The sequence below is a fragment of the Apodemus sylvaticus genome, chromosome X (genome assembly GCF_947179515.1).
Source record: "Apodemus sylvaticus chromosome X, mApoSyl1.1, whole genome shotgun sequence".
NCBI lineage: Eukaryota > Metazoa > Chordata > Mammalia > Rodentia > Muridae > Apodemus > Apodemus sylvaticus.
Window position 1 is genome coordinate 102097893 of NC_067495.1, and position 23902 is coordinate 102121794.

The window sequence follows — 23902 nt, forward strand, 5'->3', positions numbered from 1 at the left end:
AGTACTTGTTCTTAACCGCTGAGCCATCTCTTCAGCTCCAAAAGTGGTTTGGGTTAGCTCCTTGCCAAGAGTTTTAAGAGCAATAATACACACAGAGAGAGCAGGGGCCTCTCAATGTAGCTCTACCTGTCCTGGTACTCACTAGACAAGGCTGGCTTTGAACTCATAGAGATAAGCCCAATTCACAAGTGCTGATAATTCCAATGGGCCCACCTCTCAAAACCTGCCTGGGCAGTGGTGCTGCATGCCTTTAATCCCAGAGACTGGGTTTCTCTGGGTTTCCTTGCCTGTCCTGGATCTCACTTTGCTTCCCGAGTGCTGAAATTAAAGGTGTGAGCCACCATGCTCAGAGTCAGTCTCAATGTGTATATGAGGTTAGCTTGGGACTCATGATCCCCCTGGCTCAGTCTCCTCAGTGTTAAGATGATAAGCATGTACCACCATACCCGATATCCATTATTTTGGTTTTGTTGATTGTTGCTGTTTTGAGACAAGATTTCACTATATATCTCTGGTGACCCTGAACTCCCTTTGTACATCAGGCTGGCTTAGAACTGACATAGATCTGCCTGCCCGCCTCCTCCAGAATGCTAGGATTAAAGGTGTACGCCACCACCACCATCAGCTTGGTACTGATAGTTTTCATTTTACAATTGTGTGACTTTACCTTTACATCTAATTCATGGCTGTCTGGAATACTGTTAAAGAAAACGGTGTCTAAAATACAGGTTTGCACTGGACCAGTTAGCGTGTGTAAAAGGCTACGTTAGCAAGATTACCTTGTGATTGTGGCAGACTTAAACACTATGCTGATTCAGGGCTGTTCATGGATAATACTTTATTTTTTCTTCTTCCAGGTCTTGGGAATTTTTACCACCCAGATTTTTGGGAAAAGTCACACTCCTTCCCTAATTGAGCAAACTAGATTCCTGATAAGAACAAAACTTTCTCTTGCTTTGTCCCAGGGTGACTCACCTTCAGTCACTTTCCCCTGGGGCTTGCATTCCAGGTAAAAGTACACTTGGTAATTAGAGTCGATAAACAAGCCCTTAGGCTAGGGATGCGCCTGCGTTGTGGATATCTTTGTGATGTAAACGTGCTTTAATTTAACCCCTTTCATGCCTTTGAACAAATTAGCAAAGAGAGGGGTTGGGCGGCAACATTACCGGAAGACTCCGCCCCTCACCCCGGCCCAGCCAATCCAGAAAGGCTGGGTGGAGAACTTCCTTTGTAATCCCGCCCCCTAGGCAATTTAATGCCGCGCGCTGGGCGGGAATGTAAGATGGCGGAGTAGCAACGCGGTACCGTTGGTGTTCAGACTGCCTGCTGACTTCCGTTCCAGTGTCGGCGGCGACCACTGAGCACATTTGGGTAGTTGCCCAAGATGCCGAATATCAAGATCTTCAGCGGGAGCTCCCACCAGGACTTATCCCAGAAAATTGCTGACCGCCTGGGCCTGGAACTAGGCAAGGTGGTGACTAAGAAATTCAGCAACCAGGAGACCTGGTAAGGACGCAATTGGCATCTTGAGTGTACCTGACCTGCCCAGGCAATGGCAACCTGGGAGATGGAGTGGCCGTGGTGTTTTCCGGGCGCAGAGGATGGGCAGAAAGGGGCAGCTGAGGTTAGCTTGCCCCGCGGGTTATTCCGTTATTTTACCTCCCGGGAGGGTCTCCTTCATCCTCCCCGCCCGCGGTTAGGTGGAGCCAAGATGGAGGGGGGAGGCGAGGCCGCTGCGTTTGGAGACTGGGGATGGAGGACCTAATGTCGGGGGGGTAATGGCCTCCTGGAACGTCTGGAGGGGTACGGGCTTACCTTTGGGCATGGGGACACGTGGCTTGTCAGCTTCACTGTGGAGCCAGTAGATTGGGTTTGGTTCGCTTTCGGCGCGTCGACTGGTGTACATCAGAGAGCCTATCGCGTTCAAAGCTCCATCGTGGTCTCTTTCCTAGAATTGGAAAGCTTTTTGGTTGGAAATGGTAGCGTTTTGGTTTGGTCTTGGGAAACCTTGTGTTCTGAGGGCGCGAAAATACCACGTCCCTTAGATTGGCACACTGTCGGCTTTTCCTATCCCGTCTGTCGAGGAATCGAACCACCCTTAAGTTAAATCCAGTAGATGGGGTAAAGTGGTTGCTTTAGCTCAGCATCCTTGATCTTCAGCATCTCAGTTTAAGTCATCCCGAAAAATTAGGGAAGCCTTAGTTGTAGAATTCGAGGTTTTGACCGTTTTCAGTGCAGCTACTAGCAGAGATAATACACGCGCTCCGCCCTCCTCCATTGTAGCTGCTTCTCAGCGTTAAGTGCGTGAGGATTTAGGGGACGGCTTACACGTGAGTGTTCAGTGACAAAATAACGCTGGGGAACAGGTAGCTCAAACAGCGAGGTGAAATTTGAATGTCTTCTTTTTGATGCTTTTCTTAAAACTCGTCGCCCAGCACTGGTGTGCTGTCGCATATCACTAGGCAGAAGAAGCAGGTGGGTAGCCAACCACAAGTTTGAAGCAAGCCGGGTCTGCCTAGCTAATTCTACACTAGTCAGGACTACATAGTGAAACGGTCTCTGAAATATTACTAACAAAACTCTCTTCCTAGCCCCAGTCATTGTCCATATGCACTATTGGACCATGTGAGAGGGTTGATTACTTGCTTCTTTCAATGTCCCTTCCAGCTGTATACAGAATCCTCTAGATCTCATGAACTGTAATGTTTTCCTGTAATAGATGAAACCAGAGCACTGGCCACAATGCTTTTTTGTTGGCTTATTTTAATTTTGTTTTTAGGGTTTTTTTTTTTTTTTTGAAGGGTAATCTACAGGACTCTGACATTTATCCTCTTGCTTCTCTCTCTACCTGCTTAGTATTGGGGTTGCAGACGTGGACCATCACTCCCTCCACAGCCTACAATCTTACAGTCATTTGTTAGGGGCCAATTTTTTTAAACCAATGATCAGTTAAATTACATAAGCTTTATTCTTTCTGATTATTTCTAAATGTTTTGTATTTTTACTTTGAAATGGTTTCTGAATGCATGTGCGTATTAGCTAGTTAAAGTTCATCTGTAATGTTGGCTTTTTCCTGGATTAGTATGCTGTTAATTGTGATGCAAATGGTAGCTCGAACACTGATAGCCTCTGTAACCAGGCAATACCTTAGTCAAAAGAAGTGTGCAAGCTGCTGTTTTTTCTCTCTGACCATTAGTACTCGTGGGCCTCAGTAAAGAAAGTACAACAGCCCTAGACTTTGAGACCAGTGTAGCTAGGGGATAAGAAAGCTTTTTTTGTATTTTAATTTGGTTTTCTTTAGCCACTTTGGTCATTAAGTCTTCTATGTTTTCAGGGGGCGGAATGTGAGGACTGTTTTGTCTGTGTGTTAATCCTTCTGCCTTCTGCAGAATGAAACATACCAGAAACTGGGATTATATTTGTGGTGGTGATCATGGAAGAAGAGAACACGTAGTTTTCTACTGATTAATCATGATTAAGTGCAACTTGGATAATAATGCTTTTTATGGTTTCTTTAAATTATTTTTTGGTATGGTTATTTTGTCTGCATAGAAGTATATTGTGCATGACTGGTACTTGTTGAGGTCTGAAGAAGGTGTTAGATCCCTGGGACTGGAGTCAGATGGTTGTGAGCTACCATGTGGGAGCTGGGAATCAGAATCTACTAGAGCAGCCTGTGATCTTAACTGCTAAACAGGCTCTCTAACCCTAAATATAAGTTTTAGCTCTAAGCTTAGCTTTCATAAATGGCTGAAATGTTGGTTATTAAGCAAAATTTATAAAAATTGTTAACAGTTGGGTGAGTTGGTGAGTTTTTAGCGGGATAGAGAGTATACCTGAGTGGTTTAGAACTTACTATGTCTGTCCTAAACTGTTTCTGCTTCCTTGGTATAATTAAACCTGCACCATCACGCCTGACTTCCGAATAGTTTGGATTCTTTTTGCTTTTTGGAGATAAGATTTTTCTTAGCCTTGGGCTGTCCTGCTACTCACTCTGTAGATAAGGCTGACCTCCCAGCTCTGTAGATAGTAGATAAGGCAGGCTGTCCAAGGATTTGAAGCAGGTGCAATGTCGTACACCTTTAATCTCAGCACTCGGGAGGCAGAGACAGGCAGGATCTGAGTTGGAAGCCAGCCTATTTACAGAAGTAGATCCAGGCTGCAAAGCGAGACTGTATTATATATATTCTGTAGTTACAAAAGCAAGGACTTTGTTAAAATCGATATTATAAGTCTTATAGAACTGAGGACTATAGTAATTTTGCCAAGAAGTTACCTTATCTCTTGTCTTCTAGCAGCTTAGGGGATAGAGGCATAAGTAGTGGATAAAAGCTCTTTAGAGACTTCCATGGTACTTACTTTACACTGTAATAAAGAAGAAAATACAAAATATAATAATGTTGTAGGGTTTTTATTGACTCATTTGAAGCTTTGTATAAGGTGAGAAGCCACACCCACTTTGGTGTCTAAATGCTTTGAGGAATTGAAGTCTATCAGACTTTCTAGGGTCAGTTGTGAAACTGTATTTGTTCTAACTCCTAACCAAACACCCTGACACTAGGAAGTGAATCTATGAAGCATACGATACTGATACTCTGTCCTTTACTGAAACTCCCTCCAGAGATGAACTTCTGATACCACGCATAATACAAAGCTGACCTCAGAAATCAGTGCCCCCAACATCTACTCTCCCCCAGGAGAACAGAGATCTGGGTCAAAGAGGTGCTAGAGGAGTACAGACAGATTTAGCCATTTGTTTGAAGTTGCTCAATTGTTGGAAATACTTGGTCTAGACTACATGAGCCACAAAAACAGAAACACTTTTTAAAAAAATCAGGGAGTCTTTCAAGGAAAGTGAGAGTTACACAAAGCACACCTCCAGTCTCAGCCAGATAAAGCAGGCTGATCTCTGGGTTCAAGGTCAACCTGGGCTATACGGGGAGATCCGGCCAGCCAGGAATTCTCAGTGAGACACTATCTCTAAAAAGGAAAACAAAAAGACCCGAGGAATTCCTTTTCAAAAGTCACTGCTTCTCACCCAGCCTCAAAGAGACTTGAAGTGCTGGGGTGGGGAGAATATCTAGGGGCCCCCACCCACCCAGAGGAGAATGGGGGGAGGATTGTGGGAGGGTGTGATTTGGGGACAGTGAGCAGGATATAAAGTGAATAAGTAAAAAATACTCATTTTTTAAAACTCACTGCTGCTTTGGGGCATTCTACATTGAGTAACTTGGAAAATAATTCTTTGACATTCTTTAAACCTGTCCTGGCCATTTAAAGATGACAATGATGATGATAATTATTGAGTCTCACTATGTAGCCCAGTCTGGTCTCACATACCTCGGAGTATGTGTCATCATGCCTGGTTAATGCTTTTTATTTTTATGACAAATTTACCTGCTTAGTACAGATTGACTCCAGATTTGTGAACCTCTTGCCTCAGGTACTCAATGAATGCACACACACATATACACACACACACACACACACACACACACACACACACACACACACTAGGATTTGTGTTGAGACAGAATTCAGGCTGTCTTCAAATTCCTTATAACCTGATTTTCCTGTCTCGTCCTGGAATTAAAGACTGCACTTATACCTGGATAGGATCTAACCCAAGCCCTTTTTTCTCTTTTTTTATTGAATATTTTCTTCATTTACATTGCCAATTGTAAACCTTTCCCGATATCCCCCTCCCCTAAGACCCTAGCCCCTCCCCCTCCTCTCTCTCCCTGCCTCCATGTATATGCCCCTCTACCCTACCCATTCCCACCTCCCCCCCACCTTGGTTTCCCTTTGTTGGGGCCCCTGTTGAGCCTTTACCTGACCAAGAATCATTCCTCCCACTGATGCCCAAAAAGGCCTTCCTCTGCCACATTTTTTGCTGGAACCATGTGTGCTCCTTGGTTGATGGTTTAGTCCCTGGGAGTCTTGGGGCATCTGGGTGGCTGAAATCATTGTTCTTCCCATGGGGCTGTAAACCCCTCCAGCTCCTCCATTCGGGACCTTATGCCCAGTCCAATAGTTGGATGTTTGCATCTGCCTCTGTATTTGTAAGGCTCTGGCAGGTTTTCTCGAGACAGGGTTTCTCTGTGTAGCCCTGGCTGTCCTGGAACTCACTCTGTAGACCAGGCTGGCCTGGAACTCAGAAATCTGCCCGCCTCTGCCTCCCAAGTGCTGGGAATAAAGGCGTGCGCAACCACTGCCCGGCCTAACCCAAGACTTCCTAAATACTAGGGAAACAACCTAAATTAGGAATTGAGCTACAACCTTAGCTACATTCTTTTTTATTATTGGTTATCTGAATACAATTTAATAAAACTATCAGAGAAGGAATTGGGTAAGTATTTATAGGGGAAAAAACCATTCCAGATACTGTCAAGAAGCATAGAGGCCAGGAAATGAAAGGATATATCCAAGGAATATTAATATTAAAAGGGGGGAGGAGGCTGGAGAGATAGCTCAGTGGTTAAGAGCACTGGCTGCTCTTCCGAAGGTCCTGAGTTCAATTCCCAGCAACCACATGGTGGCTCACAACCATCTGTAATGAGATCTGACTCCCTCTTCTGGAGTGTCTGAAGATAGCTACAGTGTATTTACATATAATAAATAAATCTTTTTCTTAAAAAATTGTATTTAAAATAAAAAGACTGAATGGTGTATGACAAGCCAGGGAGAAAAAAAAATTGAGACAAGGTATGTGGCCTTGGCTTTCAATATCCTCAGGGACAGAAGTATAAGTGTATACCACCAAACCTGATTTAGAAGTGGACAATTTCTTATGCTAACTACAGAAATTGGAAGTTTCCCAGGTTTCCTCATAGCATTACATAGCTTCTCAGAAAATAGAGAATTAAAGCAGGTTCTTTTGACTGACCACAGAAGTGTCTCTCATTTTTTTTTCTATACTTCCGTTACCTCAGCTTTAATTGAGAGATGCAGTAATGGTTTGCTTGAGTATATGCAGGTATAATGGTACACAATTATATTCTTTTCTTTACTATTTATTTGTTTAGTTTTGAGACAGGGTCATAAACTGGCCCAGACTGCCCTGGAGCTCACTGTCTATCCTAAACTGCCCCCAGTCTACTCTGTCTTAATTATAAGTGTGTGCCATCAAAATTGAATTTAGAAGCATGTGTGGTAGTGCCTTTGGAGGTAGTAGCAGAAGGGAGAATCGGAAGTTTGAGCTTATCCTCAGCTCAATAGTAAATTGCAGGCCATCATGAATTACATGAGTCCTTTATTGTCCCCCCCTCTAAAAAATAAATCAATTTGAGTTTTATTTCCAGTGTCAGGAAACTGAATTTTGAGTTGTAGATTTATGGGCAGTTGGGGAAAATGAGAAAAATATATGTTGTACTCGATGTTTTATAACTTTCTGACTTATTTTTCCTGCAAACTATAATTTTCCTGTAAAGCTATGGTACAATGTAACAATAAGTACATTTACACTGATAAAAGTCTAGAGAGGCTGGGCAGTGATGGTGCACGCCTGTAATCCCAGCACTTGGGAGGCAAAAGCAGGCAGATCTCTTGAGTTTGAGGCCAGCCTGGTCTACAGAGCAAGTCTAGGACAGCCAGGGCTACACAGAGAAACCCTGTCTCAAGACGGAAAACTTGTTCCACTATGCTCATAGCAGTCTTATTTATAATAGCCAGAAGCTGGAAAGAACCCAGATATCCCTCAATGGAGGAATGGATACAGAAAATGTGGTGTATATATACACAATGGAGTACTATTCAGCCATTAAAAACAATGAATTCATGAATTTTTTAGGCAAATGGATGGAACTGGAAAATATCATCCTAAGCAAGGTAACGCAATCACAAAAGAATACACATGGAATGCAGTCATTGATAAGTAGATATTAATTAGCCCTGAAGCTCTGAATACTGAAGATACAATTAGCATATCAAATGATTCCCATGAAGACGGAACAAGAGGGCCCTAATCCTGGAAAGGCTTGATCCAGCATTGTAGGGGAGTACCAGGACAGAGAAAAGGGAGGGGGAAATATAGGAGAATGGATGGAGAGAAGAGGACTTATGGGACATATGGGGAGGGGGGAACTGGGAAAGGGGAAGGCTTTTGGATTGTAAACAAAAAATATAGAAAATAAATAAAAAAATTAAAAAGCAAAGAAGAAAACAACAACAAAAAAGATGTCTAAAGCACCACTATTGACAAGCAATCTGATTTCCGAAAGGGTCTTTTCTATTTGCTTTGTGATGATTGCATCTGCTTTCCTCGTGCCCTCTTTCAGTGGTTTTCTTTTAATACTTACTGCCTTCATCAGGCTTTAGTATCTGAGTAATACTCACTGGCCTCACTAAAACTGAGTTGGAACCTGTTTCCTTCTTATCCACTTCTGGAAAAGACTGTAAAATTAGCATTAATTCTGTTTAAATGCTGGTAGACTTCTCAGATTAAGCTGGGGCTAGTTTTGTTGCCCTAATTTTTTTCATACAATATATTTCTAACTTTTTTCTTACGAGACAGGGTTTTTTCTGTGTAGCCCTGGCTGTCCTGGAACTCACTTTGTAGACCAGGCTGGCCTCAAACTCAGAAATCTGCCTGCCTTTGCCTCCCAAGTGCTGGGATTACAGGCGTGCGCCACCACTGCCTGGCTGTACAATATATTTTGATCATATTTTCTCCTCACCTAAGTCCTCCCATATCCTCCTACCTCCCTATCTACAAAGTTGTATTCATTGCTTATCTATCTTAGAGGGTTATCAATGGTATTTTTTTCTCACTCATGTAAACTAGCCTTTTATTTTGTTGATTTTTTTTTTCATTTTGCACTTAAGTCTGTCATTTTTTTTTTCAGACAGGGTCTCTTTTTGTGTAGCTATCTTGTCTTTAAAATCACCATCACCCTTTCTCAGTTTCTTTAGTCCTGGAATTGCAGATGTCTGCCACCAACACTGGCCCAGTTTTGTAGTTTTGTTTTGTTTTTTTCCAGACATAGTTTCTCTAAGTATCCCTGGCTGTCCTAGAACTCTGTGGACCAGGCCAGTGTCAAACTCATAAAGAGATCTGCCTGCCTCTGCCTGCCTCTGCCTCCCAAGTACTGGAATCAAAGGCATGTGCCACCACACCCAGCCAATTCATGTTCTTATAGACTGACTAATCTCATCCCTCCAGACCGTAGCAGTTAGCAAGAGTTTCTGCTTAATTCAGAGTGTAGTTAGCACAGAAAGAGGGCAGGGCCCACATCTGTTTCATTCATCTTTACATATTCCTAGTAGAATACTTACTTTGGCTTGAGTATTTGATACTTTAACAAACTTACACTATGATAGGAAGGTACTGTCTTCTCTACAGCATCTTTACAGAACAGTGGTGATTCATTTCTGAGGATTTTCTTCCTTTCCGTATGTGTGGACTATAGTACTTACAATTAATAGAAGATTTTGTACTGTATCTGATGGCCACCATAAAAAATAACAGTGCAATTACATCTTTGTAAGTACTTTAAAGTAAGTTCAACCAATCTTTTTCATCCTGTGTCACATTTATAAACTCAGAATATTTGTATAGTGAACTATAATGGACTGAACAATCTGGTATACAGATTCCTTCAGTGCTCTTTTTGTTTTGTTTTTTTTTTTTATATTTATTTCATATACATGAGTACACTGTAGCTGTCTTCAGACATACCAGAAGAGGGCATCAGATCCCATTACAGATTGTTGAGAGCCACCATGTGGTTGCTGGGAATTGAACTCAAGGACCTGTGAAATAGCAGACTGTGTTCTTAACCACTGAGCCATCTCTCCAGCCCTTAGGTCCTCTCTCAAAGTCTGACGTGATCAATATCCACATGTAGCTGTATGTAATCCATCAATCGCATATATTAATGCTGATCGTAGGATGGTGGTGACATATATTAATGCTGATCGTAGGACTGTGTTGGCATATATTAATGCTGATCGTATGACTGGTGGCTTAGAAAAATCTATTATTTATATTCATTTTTTTTCTATTTTAGTGTGGAAATTGGGGAAAGTGTTCGTGGAGAAGATGTCTACATTGTTCAGAGTGGGTGTGGTGAGATAAATGACAATCTAATGGAGCTTCTAATCATGATTAATGCTTGCAAGATTGCTTCAGCCAGCCGGGTGACTGCGGTCATCCCATGCTTCCCTTATGCCCGCCAAGATAAGAAGGATAAGGTAGGAATGGTTTTTTTTAATTGGTGCTGATCAGACCTAGAGCTGAGTGTTAGGCTAGTGTTTTACCACTGAGTTATACCTTCAGCTCAGAAAGAGGAACATTGTCCAAAGTCACCAAATCCTTGGCGATCAGTTATATATTTACATGTTTGTTAGATTCTCACCATTGGTAGTTTAATAGTGAGTGCCTTCCCAAATGATATTTTCGTAAGTGTTCCCTATCTTTACATAAATGCCATATAATTGATTTTAAAAGCAGTACATACATATTATGTATTTTACTTAAGTATTTCAGCTTTCATTTAGAAGACAAATATTATTTTCATAGATAAAGTATCATAGTTTAATTCAAATTCCACAGAAATCCATTTGTCAGTAAATGCTGTGAAATGGCATTGTGAGGGATAGTGTATGACTTTACTTTTTTATTATTTTACATCCTAAATGTTGCTTCTCCTCCTAGTCCCCCCCTGCAAAATTATTTCCCCATCTCCCCTCACCTTCACCTGAGAGGGTGCCTCCTCCTGGGTATCCCCTCACCCTGAGGCATCCTCTTCCACTGAGGACAGACAAGGCAGCTCTCTGCTAAATATGTCCTGGGGGTCTCCAACCATCTCCTGTATGCCTGGTTGGTGGCTGAGTGTCTGAGAGTAAGCTTCCAGATGTCTCTGTTAGTTGACACTGTTGTTCTTCCTATGGGGTTACCATCCCCTTCAGCTCCTTCAGTCCTTCCCCTAACTCTTCCATAGGGGTCCCCGACCTCAGTCCAATAGTTGGCTAATAAGTATCTGCATCTGTCTCAGTCAGCTGCTGGTAGAGACTCTTAGAGGACAGCCATGCTAGGCTTCTGTATGCAAGCACAGCATAGCATCAGTGACAGTGTCAGGGTTTGGTACCTGTGCATGGGCTAGATCCCAAGTTGGTCTTGTTACTGGAACTTCTTTCCCTCAGTCTCTACTCCATTTTTGCCTCTGCAGTTCTTTTAGGCAGGAATAATACTGGGTCAGTTTTTGAAGGTGAGTTGGTGACCCCATCCTTCTACTGATGCCTTTAGTAGTTTGTGTTGTTTTGTTTCATTTTGTTTTGTTGGTATTTTTCATGATAGGGTATCCCTATGCAGGTAGCTCGGACTGTCCTGGAACTCTCTGGGTAGACCGGGTTGGCCTTACAAGAGATCTGCATGCCTCTGTCACAAGGATCAAAGGCATGTGCCACCACTGTCTGGCTTCCTGGCTGTTTTCTTATGAATACATTTTCAATCTATTCAAGTGTTTACTGTGATCAATCAAGCTCAGTCCTCACACTATCTCTAAAAACTGTTTTATTGAAACATTTTAATGCATACATACTCAGTACTTATGCCACCTAACATGTCAATGTTTAAAGACCAATATCACAGTAAAAATTGTTTAATCTGATTCATCTGAAGGTCAGCTTCCTATTAACTTCAACATACCTGTGGCACTATAAGACAAGTCTGCTTTTTTCTTTATACTTGATCATAATAAACAAAAAATCTAGCATTCTTCCTAGGTATGTATCAGTTGTAAAAATGATTCATTAGAAAAGACTTGCAAAGCTTTATTATATACGTCATTCTGTAAATAAACTAGCAGATACATGAATTTTAAAGTATTAACTCCCAGCTTATACTACCATTTGGATCTTCTGGCAATACAATGACATGCATAGGGGAGAGGGATATACTTACTTGTCCTATAAAAAGAGAAACAACTTAATTGAGAAATACAACTGTATGTATAAGTTAGAACTAGTTATTCTGTGTAATCATTTAATATAAATAGTTACCGCTGAAACTATGCCATATAAGTACATGATAATGCTACTTTCTCAAGCAAATGAATTGTTTTCATTTTGATTTTTTGATTTTTGTTTTTCCCTTTCCTTCTGTTCAGAGCCGGGCTCCAATCTCAGCTAAGCTTGTTGCAAATATGCTATCTGTAGCAGGTGCGGATCATATTATCACCATGGATCTACATGCATCTCAAATTCAGGTAAGAGTTAAAGCTAAATGCTGAGAGTTAAAAGGGTGGGAGGACAGTCAGGCATGGTAGTGGACATCTGTAGCCTGGAGGCTGAAAGATGAAGCAAGAAGTTTGACAGTTTGGTATTGGGAAGAGTATAGGCTTTAGGACTAGAACTAGTCTGCTTGCTTCTATTTAAACATACTAGCACATTAACCTTATAACCCTGGTAGGTTACTTCTGAGCATAATATATGTTCGTTAATTATGGTTATAAAATATTAAGTCTATGATACTTGGTTGATGTAGCTGATAATAATGGTAGCTATTATCAGGATCTCCCCCCGCCCCCCAGAATAATCAGTCTTCCTAATTTAGAGCTACAGATATGAAGGATTTTTCATACAAGCCCAGAGCAAGGGAAATCAATTGCCACATTTATTTTCTACTACATAAAGAAACTTTCTGCTGCATATGATAGTACATACTTATAATCTTAGCATCTGGAAGACCCTAGGCAAGGAGAGAGTAAAACCTGCTTTAAAAATATAAACTCCCAGTTAATACCGTTTGGATCTCTTGGCAACACAGTGACATACATTGGATAGAGAAGTATACTCATTCTATAAAAATGTAACTTAATTGAGAAATACAACTCATTTGTATAAGCTAGAATTAAAGCACATGTCTCGTGATTTCCAGTTTGTATAGTCATTCAGCATAAATAGTTGTCCCTGAGTTTATGGGCTATACTAACTCTAGTTGCTTTACCAGATGGACCAGCACACACACCAAGTGGCATAAACAGTGTATGTAAGTTGGGAGTCTAATTGGCTTGGCAGTTCATAGTACTTGACTGAATTTGACTTTGTCAGGGCTCATTTCTGTTCCTATGGTCAGGTGTGAGTTGGCTAAGGGCTAACATTTTTGATTTTGCCTGGAAAGAGGCTCTGTTTTCATAGTTACCACCTTGGGGGTACCTTTCCAATACTTTGAATATTGTAGTAAGGTATTTTTTTACATAAGTTACTGTTTTTCTTTTAACATTTGTATTGTGTGTGTGCGCATGCGCACATGGATACATGCATGCTGTGTGAAGGTAAAAGAATAAATAACTTGTATGACTTTTTTAACAAAGTGGCTCCTCAGGATCAAACTTGGACTCCTTTACCTGCTGAGCCATCCCACCAGCCCCCCTTTATTATATTGATTGATTGATTGTTGATTGGGTGCACATATGCTAAAATATGTCTAGGGAGGTTGGGAAGACAAGTTTTAGTAGTCATTTCTTCCATGTGAGTTCCAGGGGGCAAGCTCCTCAAGGCATCAGACTCAACAGCAAATACCTTTGTCAGATGAGCCATCTATCTAGATCCACTTTATTTTTTTAGACATTCATAAATGGAAGAAAAGAAAAGATAAGACGAAACTTAATCCAGCTTCTTTCTCCAGGGTTTCTTTGATATCCCGGTGGATAATTTGTATGCAGAGCCAGCTGTCCTAAAGTGGATAAGGGAGAACATATCTGAGTGGAGAAACTGTACTATTGTCTCACCTGATGCTGGTGGAGCCAAGAGGTATGATTATTACCTTAAAAATAATGTATTGTGCCAGGCAGTGGTAGTACATGCTTTTTATCTCAATACTTGGGAGGCAGAGGCAGGTGGATCTCTGATTTCAAAGCTAGCTTGGTCTACAGAGCAAATTTGAGGACGGCCAGGGTTACACAGAGAAACCCTGTCTCAAAAAAAAAAAAATTAAATAGCCATTGCATTATGTTTGACTATCACATTAGTAAAGCAAAGCTACTGAACTTTATCAGGAAGGGTAGGAAATTTCATTTGCAATGAATGATATTCATTAATGGATAAGTAAGCTATACAATCCTTGGTTGGTGGTCTAGTCCTGGGAGCTCTGGTGGTCTGGTTAGGTAACATTGTTCTTCCTAGCATAGGCGGATACTGGAGCGGATGAGTGGGGATCACCCTCATAGAGGCAAAGCAGAGTGGTAAGTGGGATGGGGGGGTTGTGGAGGGGTAAGTGGGAATGGGGATATCATTTGAGATGTAAAGGAATGGAATAATTAACATTTTTTAAAGTAACCTTTACATACTCTTTGCAAAGCTGTTGCTTAGACCATCTTTTCTTTATGACAAGGATTATACAGTGGTGCCTGGGCACAAATGTCACATAGCTAGCCTATTGTCATTTACACTGAATGATGTTCTTTCTTTAGTTTATTTAGGGCATGGGGAGAGTTGAGGAACAGTAGAGAGAAAGGCAGAGAGGGAGGGAGGGAAGGAGGGAGGAGTAGAGGCCAGCTGTGAGCATATAAGAGAGAGTGGGAGGGGAATGGAGAGAGAAGGGACAGAGGGGAAAGAGAGGAAGAGGAGCAAAAGCCACCGAATGACTTTCTGCATAAGTGAACCATGTTGTGCTTTGTTGTCAGATTTGCCTTCTAACCTGCTTTTGAAAAAAAGTTTTCTTTATTTGATATAATAATTTTGGCTATATAATAACATGCCCTGTTTGCCCGGTTAATTGGCTTAATTTTCTTTCTAGAAGGACTCTCAAGGTTGGTGTCCAGGTACAGTTGCTATTTCCCATCAGTGGCAGTCTTGAGCACCATCATGGGAGAGAGGGTGGGCTTTACTCCACTCCTCCTAGCCTCCAGTTCACGTGTCACTGCTTCTAGACTCACAAGTCTTCCGTGATGGAGATTGGGACAATCTGTGCACTCCCTCTACTAGCTAATAAGATCTCTCTTTTGCTTTTAATTAGCTAACTACTATACCTTAGTATATACTGTTTCCCAGGACTGGTGAAGGGTATGTCTACCCTATCCACACAATGAATTGGTATAAGTTTGAATATCATATTCCTATACTGCTGTTGGTATTACAGAGGTATTAATCCACAAAATCCAGTTTATAATGTTTGTGTTTTGGGATGTCAATGATAGTTGCATTTTCCTAGCTCTGGGATCTGTTTTATTTTCAAGGAGTATTCTCCCCCAGGAAAACCATTCCATTATTTTGTATAAGTGGGCACGAGTGATGGAATCCAGGGCTTCGTGCATGCCAGCTCTACTGTCTACCACTAAAGGACACTCCCATCCCAGCCTTGGAAGCCACTTTTGCCTTGGATTTTGTCTTTAACTTTCAACATTTCCTATTTTACAGAGTGACCTCCATTGCAGACCGGTTGAATGTGGATTTTGCTTTGATTCACAAGGAGCGGAAGAAGGCCAATGAAGTGGACCGCATGGTACTCGTAGGAGATGTGAAGGACCGTGTGGCTATACTTGTGGATGACATGGCTGACACATGTGGTACAATCTGTCATGCTGCTGACAAGTGAGTACAGCTAGTTAGAAATTAAAAGCTAAACTACTGCTGTGCTGCTTCTTTTCGGAACACAACTGAGGGGTAAGTAGTAGCTTTGGGATATTTTAAAATAGATTAGTAAGTATTCCTCATTTCAGATTTTTCATTTTTATAAACAGACACTGCTTTTACATCCAGGCTATCCTGAACAAGTTATCAAAAGTTAAGTCCATCACATACACTTTTAGAAGTCCTTTCTTGGTATCACAATCTACCACAAACTGGGTTGTCTCCCCTCCTGATTCCATGGCTACCCGGAAGCTGTGGTGAGACAGTATTTTGATTGCACACTGCTAGACCAGGGAAAGATCAAAATTCTATACCTGGGTTATAAAGTCCAAAATCCTAAGTTCAAGTACAGTCAGAACAATTTTTATATGGTAAAGTTTGCCCTTTTAACTATTTAATTCAATGACATTAATTACATTTACAATATTCTACACTGCTAGCATTGTTGTGTGAGTTAGAAATCCCCAGATCTCCTTTACATATATTTATCTTGTATGTGTGCATATGTGCACATGCCTTGCCAAGCATGTGGAAGTCAGAATGGCTCTCTCCTTCTACCCCATGGGTCCCAGGGATCAAATTCAGGTCAGCAGGCCGGGGCAGCAAGCACAGTCAAATTCAAGTATTTCTGGTTAAGCTTACATTCAGGGTTGTAAAGTTTCAGTCTTGTGGTACCATACATATTTTTATTATATAGTTTTTCAGATCATATTGAAGGGCATTTCTCTTTTTACCACCCAGAAAGGAAATAGAACATAGAGATTACCCCTGGGATTTTTTTTATAGGTTCTATCACAATAAGGTTTAGTGCAGACTTTATTCCTTAATAAGCCAGAACTGTGTCCCCCTAAAATTCATATGTTGTAAAACCAGGTGTGGTTTTGCAAATTACTCTGGGGGTATTTAGGCTTAGTGAGATCTTGAGAGCAGAACCCTCACAATAGGTAAGGTAACCTTATTAGAAGAAAATGCTTGTTATACTTTCTTTACCTGTATACTAGAAGGTCCTGTGAGCACATAAGATGCTTGTCTACACATGATCTTAGCCTTGTTTGTGAGTCACACTTGTCTGTGATATTCTGTTGTGACAAATTAATACTCTTCCTTCTTCCTAATTCGGATTCTGTATTTGGATGTCAGATTAATCAGATCTTTTTCCTCCAGACTTCTCTCTGCTGGAGCTACCAGAGTTTATGCTATCCTGACACATGGAATCTTTTCTGGCCCAGCCATTTCTCGAATCAACAATGCATGCTTTGAAGCAGTAGTAGTTACCAATACCATACCTCAGGAGGACAAGATGAAGCACTGCTCCAAAATCCAGGTGAGATGAAACTGATCCAAAACCAAACTTCCATTAAGTGTTTTGCAGATGGTAACATATTAAGTTGGATATGTTAATACTGAAGCTTCTTCGGGTTGTCTGTCTGGTTATGTTTTGATCTGGGAACGAAGCCAAAGTCTTGTTTCTGTAGGTAAGCATTCTACCACTGAATTTCTAAAACCATCCTTGGTTCCTTTTTTTCTTTTGGCAATAAGTACTGGAGCCAGAGTCCTACCTTGTACTGTTTAACATGTGGTCTCATTATGTTATCCAGATTGGCCTTGAACTTACTCTGGAGCACAGGCAGGCCTTGGACTTTTATGCTTTAGCCTAAAAGTCTAGCTTCCTTCTTTGTTTTTTGTTGTTGTTGTTGTTGTTGTTGTTGTTTGCTTGTTTGTTTGATACAGTGTCCTACTATGCAGCCCTGACTGACCTAGAATTTGGTTTATAGATCCAGCTGGCCTTAAATTCAATCCAGCTGCCTCTGCCTCCTAAGTACTTGGATCAAGAGTATGCCAGGCCACATCCAGCTTTGTATATTTGTAAAACTTAATTACCATTTTAAAAATTATTTGCATGTGTCTGCTTCTGTGGAACTGGAGCTCAATGTAGTGGTGAGCTTCCATATGGCTGCTGGGAACTGAATTCAGGCCCTCTGCAAGAGCAGCAGTCTTAAATGCTGAGCCACACCCCTAGGCTCTTTTCTTTCTTTCTTTTTTTTTTTTTAAATATTTTTATTTTCTATATTCTTTGTTTACATTCCAAATTTCGTTGTTGCTGTTTCTTTTGCTTTGGTCTTTTGAAACAAGGCATACTGTTGACTAGGGTAGCCTAAGGCTTACTGCAATCCTCTTGCCCTAGTGTCCCAAGGGCTAGAATAATAGGCATGTTCTTTTTGTAAGTTGATTTGTTTTTAGAGACAAGAGTTTTTCTATGTAGCCGTGGCTGTCCTAGAACTTGCTCTGTAGACCAGGCTGCCCTCAAACTCAGAGATCCATCTGCCTTTACCTCCTGAGTGCTGGGATTAAAGGTGTGGGCCACCACTGCCCGGCTAGTTTGTATGTATGTATGTTTGAGTGTGTGTATTACATGTGGAGTTTCCTGCAGCGGGCCAAAGGAGCATCAGATTCCCTGGAGCTAGAGTTGAAGGTGGTTGTGAGCCACCTGACATGTCCTGGGAACTGAGCTCTAGGCATCTGGAAAAGCAGTCAGTGAGTGCTCTTAGCTGCCGAAACATCTCTTCACCTGCTCTAGGAATGCACTTGGCCTGTACAGAATCACTCTTTTAATAAGTCAAGGTTTGCATCTTAACTCCTTTCTAATGATTCTAGTAAAAGGGAGGAGTTGAGTGCTAGATCCTTAGTTAAGTTTGCTTTCCAGGCTGCTCATATAGGCTACAGTTAGGCCCATGAATTCTGTTCTTGCAGACTAACCTAGGTGCATTCTTTTTTCCTTTCTAGGTGATTGACATCTCTATGATCCTTGCAGAAGCCATCAGGAGAACCCACAATGGAGAATCTGTGTCCTACCTGTTCAGCCATGTTCCTTTATAATAACTTCTGAAGCATTTTGAAAATAAATCAACCCCACCCCTTGTTTTTCTTGGTATTGGTGAGTTCAGCAGAAGACCCAGCTTGCTCCAGTATAGCTTTTTACATCCCACCTTAGCTATGTTAGAATTGATCCTAAATTGGAGAAAGACAGATTGCTATTAACTGCTAGGATGCCTGACCTGCATCCTGGCTTTCTTGTTTATTTTGTGAGCCTTACTGCTTTAAGTTGAGCTCAGCTGTTGAAAGACTGTTAGAGAGTATTCAACAAGGTCCTTAGGACGTGATTGACAAAGCTCATACTCCATTGCGTGTGAATGCCTTGGGGTTTTCGTCATTCAGAGTAACTAGCAACAAAGCCAGACCATGTGTAATACATTTTCAGAGGTCTATAGCAAGAACCCTGAGCATCCTTAAGCATAGTTCAGCTGTTGAGCACCCTGTAATGAAGGCAGGGGCTCAATGCAGTAATTAATTTTTGGGAGGAAGAAGCCTGATCCATTGCCATCTGTTTAACTATAGCTTGGATTCTCCATACCCATTCCTTTCCAGTTGGCTTTACCTTTAGCTATCTTGACCCTTTCCTGGCCAAATATCTTGGACTCAGTGATCATTGTAACAAAATCTTCTGTAAGACAGACTTGCTTCTTGCTATGTAACTGCTAACATTCACGTTAGATAACTTGCTGTAGCACGATCTTCCTTAGCCTACTACCTCTGAGGTGGTGGGTTTTAGGTGGTGTCGTAGTGCCTTTTGATTAATTTAAGTATTTAATTTTTATCTTCTTTGGATCCGTTTGACTTCTCAATTGAACTTATTGTATTGTGTAGAAGAAACTTAATAAAATGTCTGTCCTGTGTGCAGTTTTGGGTGTGCTAGTCTAATGATTTTCCTGCTGCCGTTTGTCTTAGGTGTTTCACTGGTCAGCATATCTATCTTTCTGAACCATTTTAGCCACCTTGTTAACAAAAAGCAAGACTTAAAAGTATCTGCGCTTTAGTGAGAATTAGAACTAATTAATTCTGTGCGGTATACATGAATTATAGGAAGCATAATTAATTCCTTCTGGATTTCTGCTACTTATTCCTGGAAATCCAAATTCCTATTTCTTTTGAGCTGATTTTGTCTTATGTGGTAATTTCCCTCCTTGGTCAGTGCTTAATTTCTAAATAAAACTTGAGATTGTAAGCATGCAGACTTTAAACATAGATTATAATGCATTCCAAGATTTTAAGTGAGTTTCTTTGTACATGACTGTATAAGGATGTACATTTTTCTTTGAGACTCACTGATTATAGACCTTTGTGGAGAGTGCTCCTTTGTTCTTTTAAACCTCGATCTACTTTTTTTATTTTCGGGGAGGGTTGGTTTTATTTTTGGGTTTTTTTTTTTTTTTGTTTTTTGTTTTTTGTTTTTTTGTTTGTTTGTTTTTTGAAGACAGGGTTTCCTCTCTGTTACTGTTCTAGTTAACCTGGAACTCACTTTGTACACCAGGCTGGCCTAGAGATCCTCCTGCCTTTGCTTCTGGGCTTAAAGGTATGCACTCCACGCCCCACCTCTGGATCTACTTTTTATTTCATTATGCTTTTGTTGAATATGGGGATAGCTGAGTTAGTTAGACTTTTGTTGTTGTTGTTGTTGTTGTTGTTGTTGTTGATGTTGTTTTTTGTGTTTTTGAGACAGGGTTTCTCTGTATAGCCCTGGCTGTCCTGGAACTCACTCTGTAGACCAGGCTGGCCTCAAACTCAGAAATCTGCCTGCCTCTGCCTCCCAAGTGCTGGGATTAAAGGCATGCGCCACCACTGCCCGGAGTTAGTTAGACTTTTGACAAGTGAGTCAAGAGGGACTAGAGAAAGATATGACATCTTTTTTTTCTGGAAAAAAGCCCAGGGAGGTAATTGTGCTACTGCTTCCTGAAGTATTGGATCAGTGTGTCAAGGTTCATCATTTCAGAATACAGTAGTTACTTAGCCACAAATAATACTATCCAAGACCCATACTGAATACCTGAAACCATAGGTATTATATAACCATATATAAACTAGGTTTTCCCCTACATAAGCATACCCATGATATTTATAAACTGGGCACTGGTAAGAACAATTACAGTTCCACTAATAAAATTGCCCAGATCACTATATAGTACCTTGGGACCATTAAGTAAAGTAAGAGACAGCTGATGTAATAATAGGTTATTAGCATATATAGTATGCCTGCCCTGGACAGGATTATGCAATTGCATTACATCTCATGCAACACAATTTAAAATGTTAAGGATCGTTTTTATTTCTGGGTTTTTGACCTAAGACCTAGACTGTAGGACTCTGTAATCTAGAGAAAGCATCATTCTTAACTTTGAACTAGGCCTGGAATAATGCTACCACCTGGGATATTGAGGAAAATGCTGTAAGCAAGCATCAACAGTGGGAGAAAAATGTAGTTCCCATGTAGTTCAGTGACTTGGACATTTGTTTGTTTTTGTTTTCAAATAGGCTGTCACCTGGCTTGCCTTTAATAGAGATCTTCCTGAATCTGCCTCATGAGTGCTGGGATTAAAGCCATGTAGCATTTGTGCTCAACTGTTTGATGGGCTTTTAAATTTATTTTAAAATTATGTCTCATGTGGGTATGAGACACCATGTAACAACTTGAAAATTGTCCTTCTACCTCGTGGGTCTCAGGAATCCAGCCAGGCTCCTCAGCCAGTGCCTATATCCACTAGCCCCAACAACTGTTTTGGGGGTCTGTCATGTTTGAGGCAAGATCTCACTATAGCCCTGGCTGGCCAGGAACAGGCTAGTTATAAACTTGGACAGAGATCTGTCCCTGGAGTGCTGGGATGAAGTGTATGTGTCCTGTTCCCAGCTCCCAACAGTGAATTTATAGTCTATTTTGTTTTTAATGATGCATTGCTGATGAATATATTCTTGTCCCATAAGTCCTGGGGATTAAAAACTAGGTCATCATGCATTGAGACTGAGCCATCTGGCTATCTATCTGCTTCAGGTTTTAGAAACAGAGTCTATAGTTCAGATTGGCCTAGAACACAACAGTGTCTCAGGTTTGCCTTAATTTTTGTGGCAATCCCGGTCCAGCCTCCCGAGTACTAGATTGCAGGTAAGAGCTACTGCTCCTAGTTTGGCAGTGGATTCTGCAGAAGCCTGTGATCCAGGAGGCCTTACCAGGTTCTGTTTTCTGCTCTCACTCACCTTTATCCCCAGAATCTGAGAAAAGGCGCCTATGCTATTGAACAACTTGCAAAGCCAATGCCTCTGGAAGACAAGGCTGGGGGCTCCTACTCCCAAGTTCTCTTTCCAGGTCTGGAAGTGTTCCGCTGGAGGCAAGGATGGGAGCGCATGCCTAGTCTTGAGGCTGAGATAGGAAGGCTGCCATGAATTTGAACCATCTTTTCTATCACAGAAAAAAAGGGTGTTCCCTATTCAAAGTATTAGAGTCAGTTAGTAGCACATGACTCTTAAAACTGAGGGCTGTTATGAAATACCTAGAATTGAGTTTTGGAAAGGCGCTCTCTATTGGCTTCCTTCCTACCCCTCCCTGCTAAGGAAGTGGTCTGCAGAAGGGAATCCAGTGATAGGTGCTCCCAAATGCCCACACAGAATGAACTGGGATCCCGAAGGTAGCTTCGCACTCACCCAGGCCCAGTGCTCAGGCTAGAGCCCATTGGGAGACAGTGCTCTGTGTGGAGAACCCTTACTTGAGGAGGGGAAGTGCAGTCAGTCAGTCCCTAAGTCTTAGTCTGTCTCCATCTTTACCAAGGCCTCAGTTGATTGGCTTCCTGAAGTTTTGCTCATAAATTGCTATGATGAAAGATTACCCCCCCCCAGGGTTTTTGCAGCCCATGCATATTAGGGCCTCAAGTTTGGATACAAGAAGGTCATGCATCTTTGGAGCCCTCTTCAGGGCATCATCTGTGGTAATGTTACCTTAGTCATCTATGTGCTGACCTCTTATAACCGCAAGTGGGAGAAGGAACGGACAACACAGTGACAGGCAGGCACACCTTTGACATTAATTCCTGTCACATTTCCAAGCCAAGAATTGATAGTCTTCTACCTATTAGTATTTTGCTGCTTTCTCCCAATTGCTTCTTGCAACCAAGTAGCACAAAATATATGTCGGTTCCAGGATACCTCTGCATCTAGCAAGAGGCTACTTTAGTGTTGAGACAGTGGGGTTGGAGGGTGGGGTGTTAATGACATGCACTACAGCTAATGATTTCCTCTTTAACATTTTTTGAAGGTTTTTTTTTTTTTTAAGACACATTATATAGCTCAGACTGGTCTCCACATCCTAACTCCCTTTAGTGATTTTTTTTTTAAGATTTTTGAAACTTTATTTTATTTCAGACACAGTCTTACTAACTATGTAGTCCTGTCCGGCTTGGAACTCCCAGAGATCTGCCTACTCCAGCTTCCTGAGCACTATGATTCTGGGCATGTGGTACCACCTTTGACTCAAGATGTTTATGGCGCCAGAACCTGTGGGAGCACATTGGTTTGCATACTTACGTGCACATATCCGTAGCTGCCACAAGAGGGCATTAGATCCCCTGGAGTTGGAGTTACAGGTTGCCCAGAGCAGCAAGCATCTGAATGGCTGAGATGTCTATTCATCTCACCGTCCGTGTCTTGAGTTTTAGATTGCTCGTGTAAATCTGTGTTCACCTGAGAGTCCTTGTTTAAGAATACCCAGGTATGGTGACATACACCTGCAATTCCAGTGTTTCAGTGCTGGGGAAGCAAGAAGGTAGCCACAGTGAGAGACACAGAAGAAGTGATAGAGGAAATAATATGTCAGGTAGAAGCACGAAGGTCAATGGAACCATGTTAATATATATCTCTTTATCTATTTATAGCTTTTTCATTATTATAAAAAATTTTCCCTTTGTTTTTCTTTAGGGGGAAGTAGCTCTTTTGAGGCAGGATCTCAAATTCTGGCAATCCTTTCTCTGGTCCCGACATGTTTGGATTGCAGGGCCTGGCTTAATTTTTTTGTTGTTTCCTTTCTTTCTTTCTTTCTTTCTTTCTTTCTTTCTTTCTTTCTTTCTTTCTTTCTTTCTTTCTTTCTTTCTTTCTTTCTTTTTGGATTTTTTTTCTTCAAGACAGGGTTTCTCTGTATAGCCCTAGCTGTCCTGGAACTTACTCTGTAGACCAGGCTGGCCTCGATTAGACCAGGCAGGCCTTGATCTCAGAAATCCGCCTGCCTCTGCCTCCCAAGTGCTGGGATTAATGGCATGTGCCACCGCCGCGCAGCCTTAATTTTTCTTTTAAAAGTTATTTTTAAGCCAGCTTAAATATGGGTGGTAGCCCATACCTTTAATACATGCACGAAAGAGGCAGACACATGCAGATTTCTGAGTTAGTCTGGTCTGCATAGCAAGTTCTAGTACATTTAATGCTATATAGTGAGACCCTGTCTCAAAAACAAAATGTATGT

At 41.4% G+C, this 23902-nt stretch overlaps 1 protein-coding gene across 1 annotated transcript; it reads left to right on the top strand.

Moving 5' to 3' along the window:
• The first annotated feature begins 1256 nt into the window (after window positions 1-1256).
• Prps1 (phosphoribosyl pyrophosphate synthetase 1) lies at window positions 1257-19308 on the top strand. Its single transcript, XM_052171401.1, has 7 exons — window positions 1257-1506; window positions 10008-10191; window positions 12108-12206; window positions 13628-13752; window positions 15358-15531; window positions 16735-16894; window positions 18355-19308. The coding sequence occupies exons 1-7, from the start codon at window positions 1385-1387 to the stop codon at window positions 18445-18447; spliced, it is 957 nt and encodes a 318-aa protein (XP_052027361.1). The 5' UTR covers window positions 1257-1384; the 3' UTR covers window positions 18448-19308.
• The last annotated feature ends 4594 nt before the right edge of the window (window positions 19309-23902 follow it).

Coding starts and splice junctions, on each gene's coding strand:
- Prps1 (XM_052171401.1), top strand. CDS start 1,385: ATGCCGAATATCAAGATCTTCAGCGGGAGCTCCCACCAGGACTTATCC. Junction 10,192..12,107: donor GCCAAGATAAGAAGGATAAG/GTAGGAATGGTT, acceptor CCTTCTGTTCAG/AGCCGGGCTCCAATCTCAGC. Junction 16,895..18,354: donor AGCACTGCTCCAAAATCCAG/GTGAGATGAAAC, acceptor TTTCCTTTCTAG/GTGATTGACATCTCTATGAT.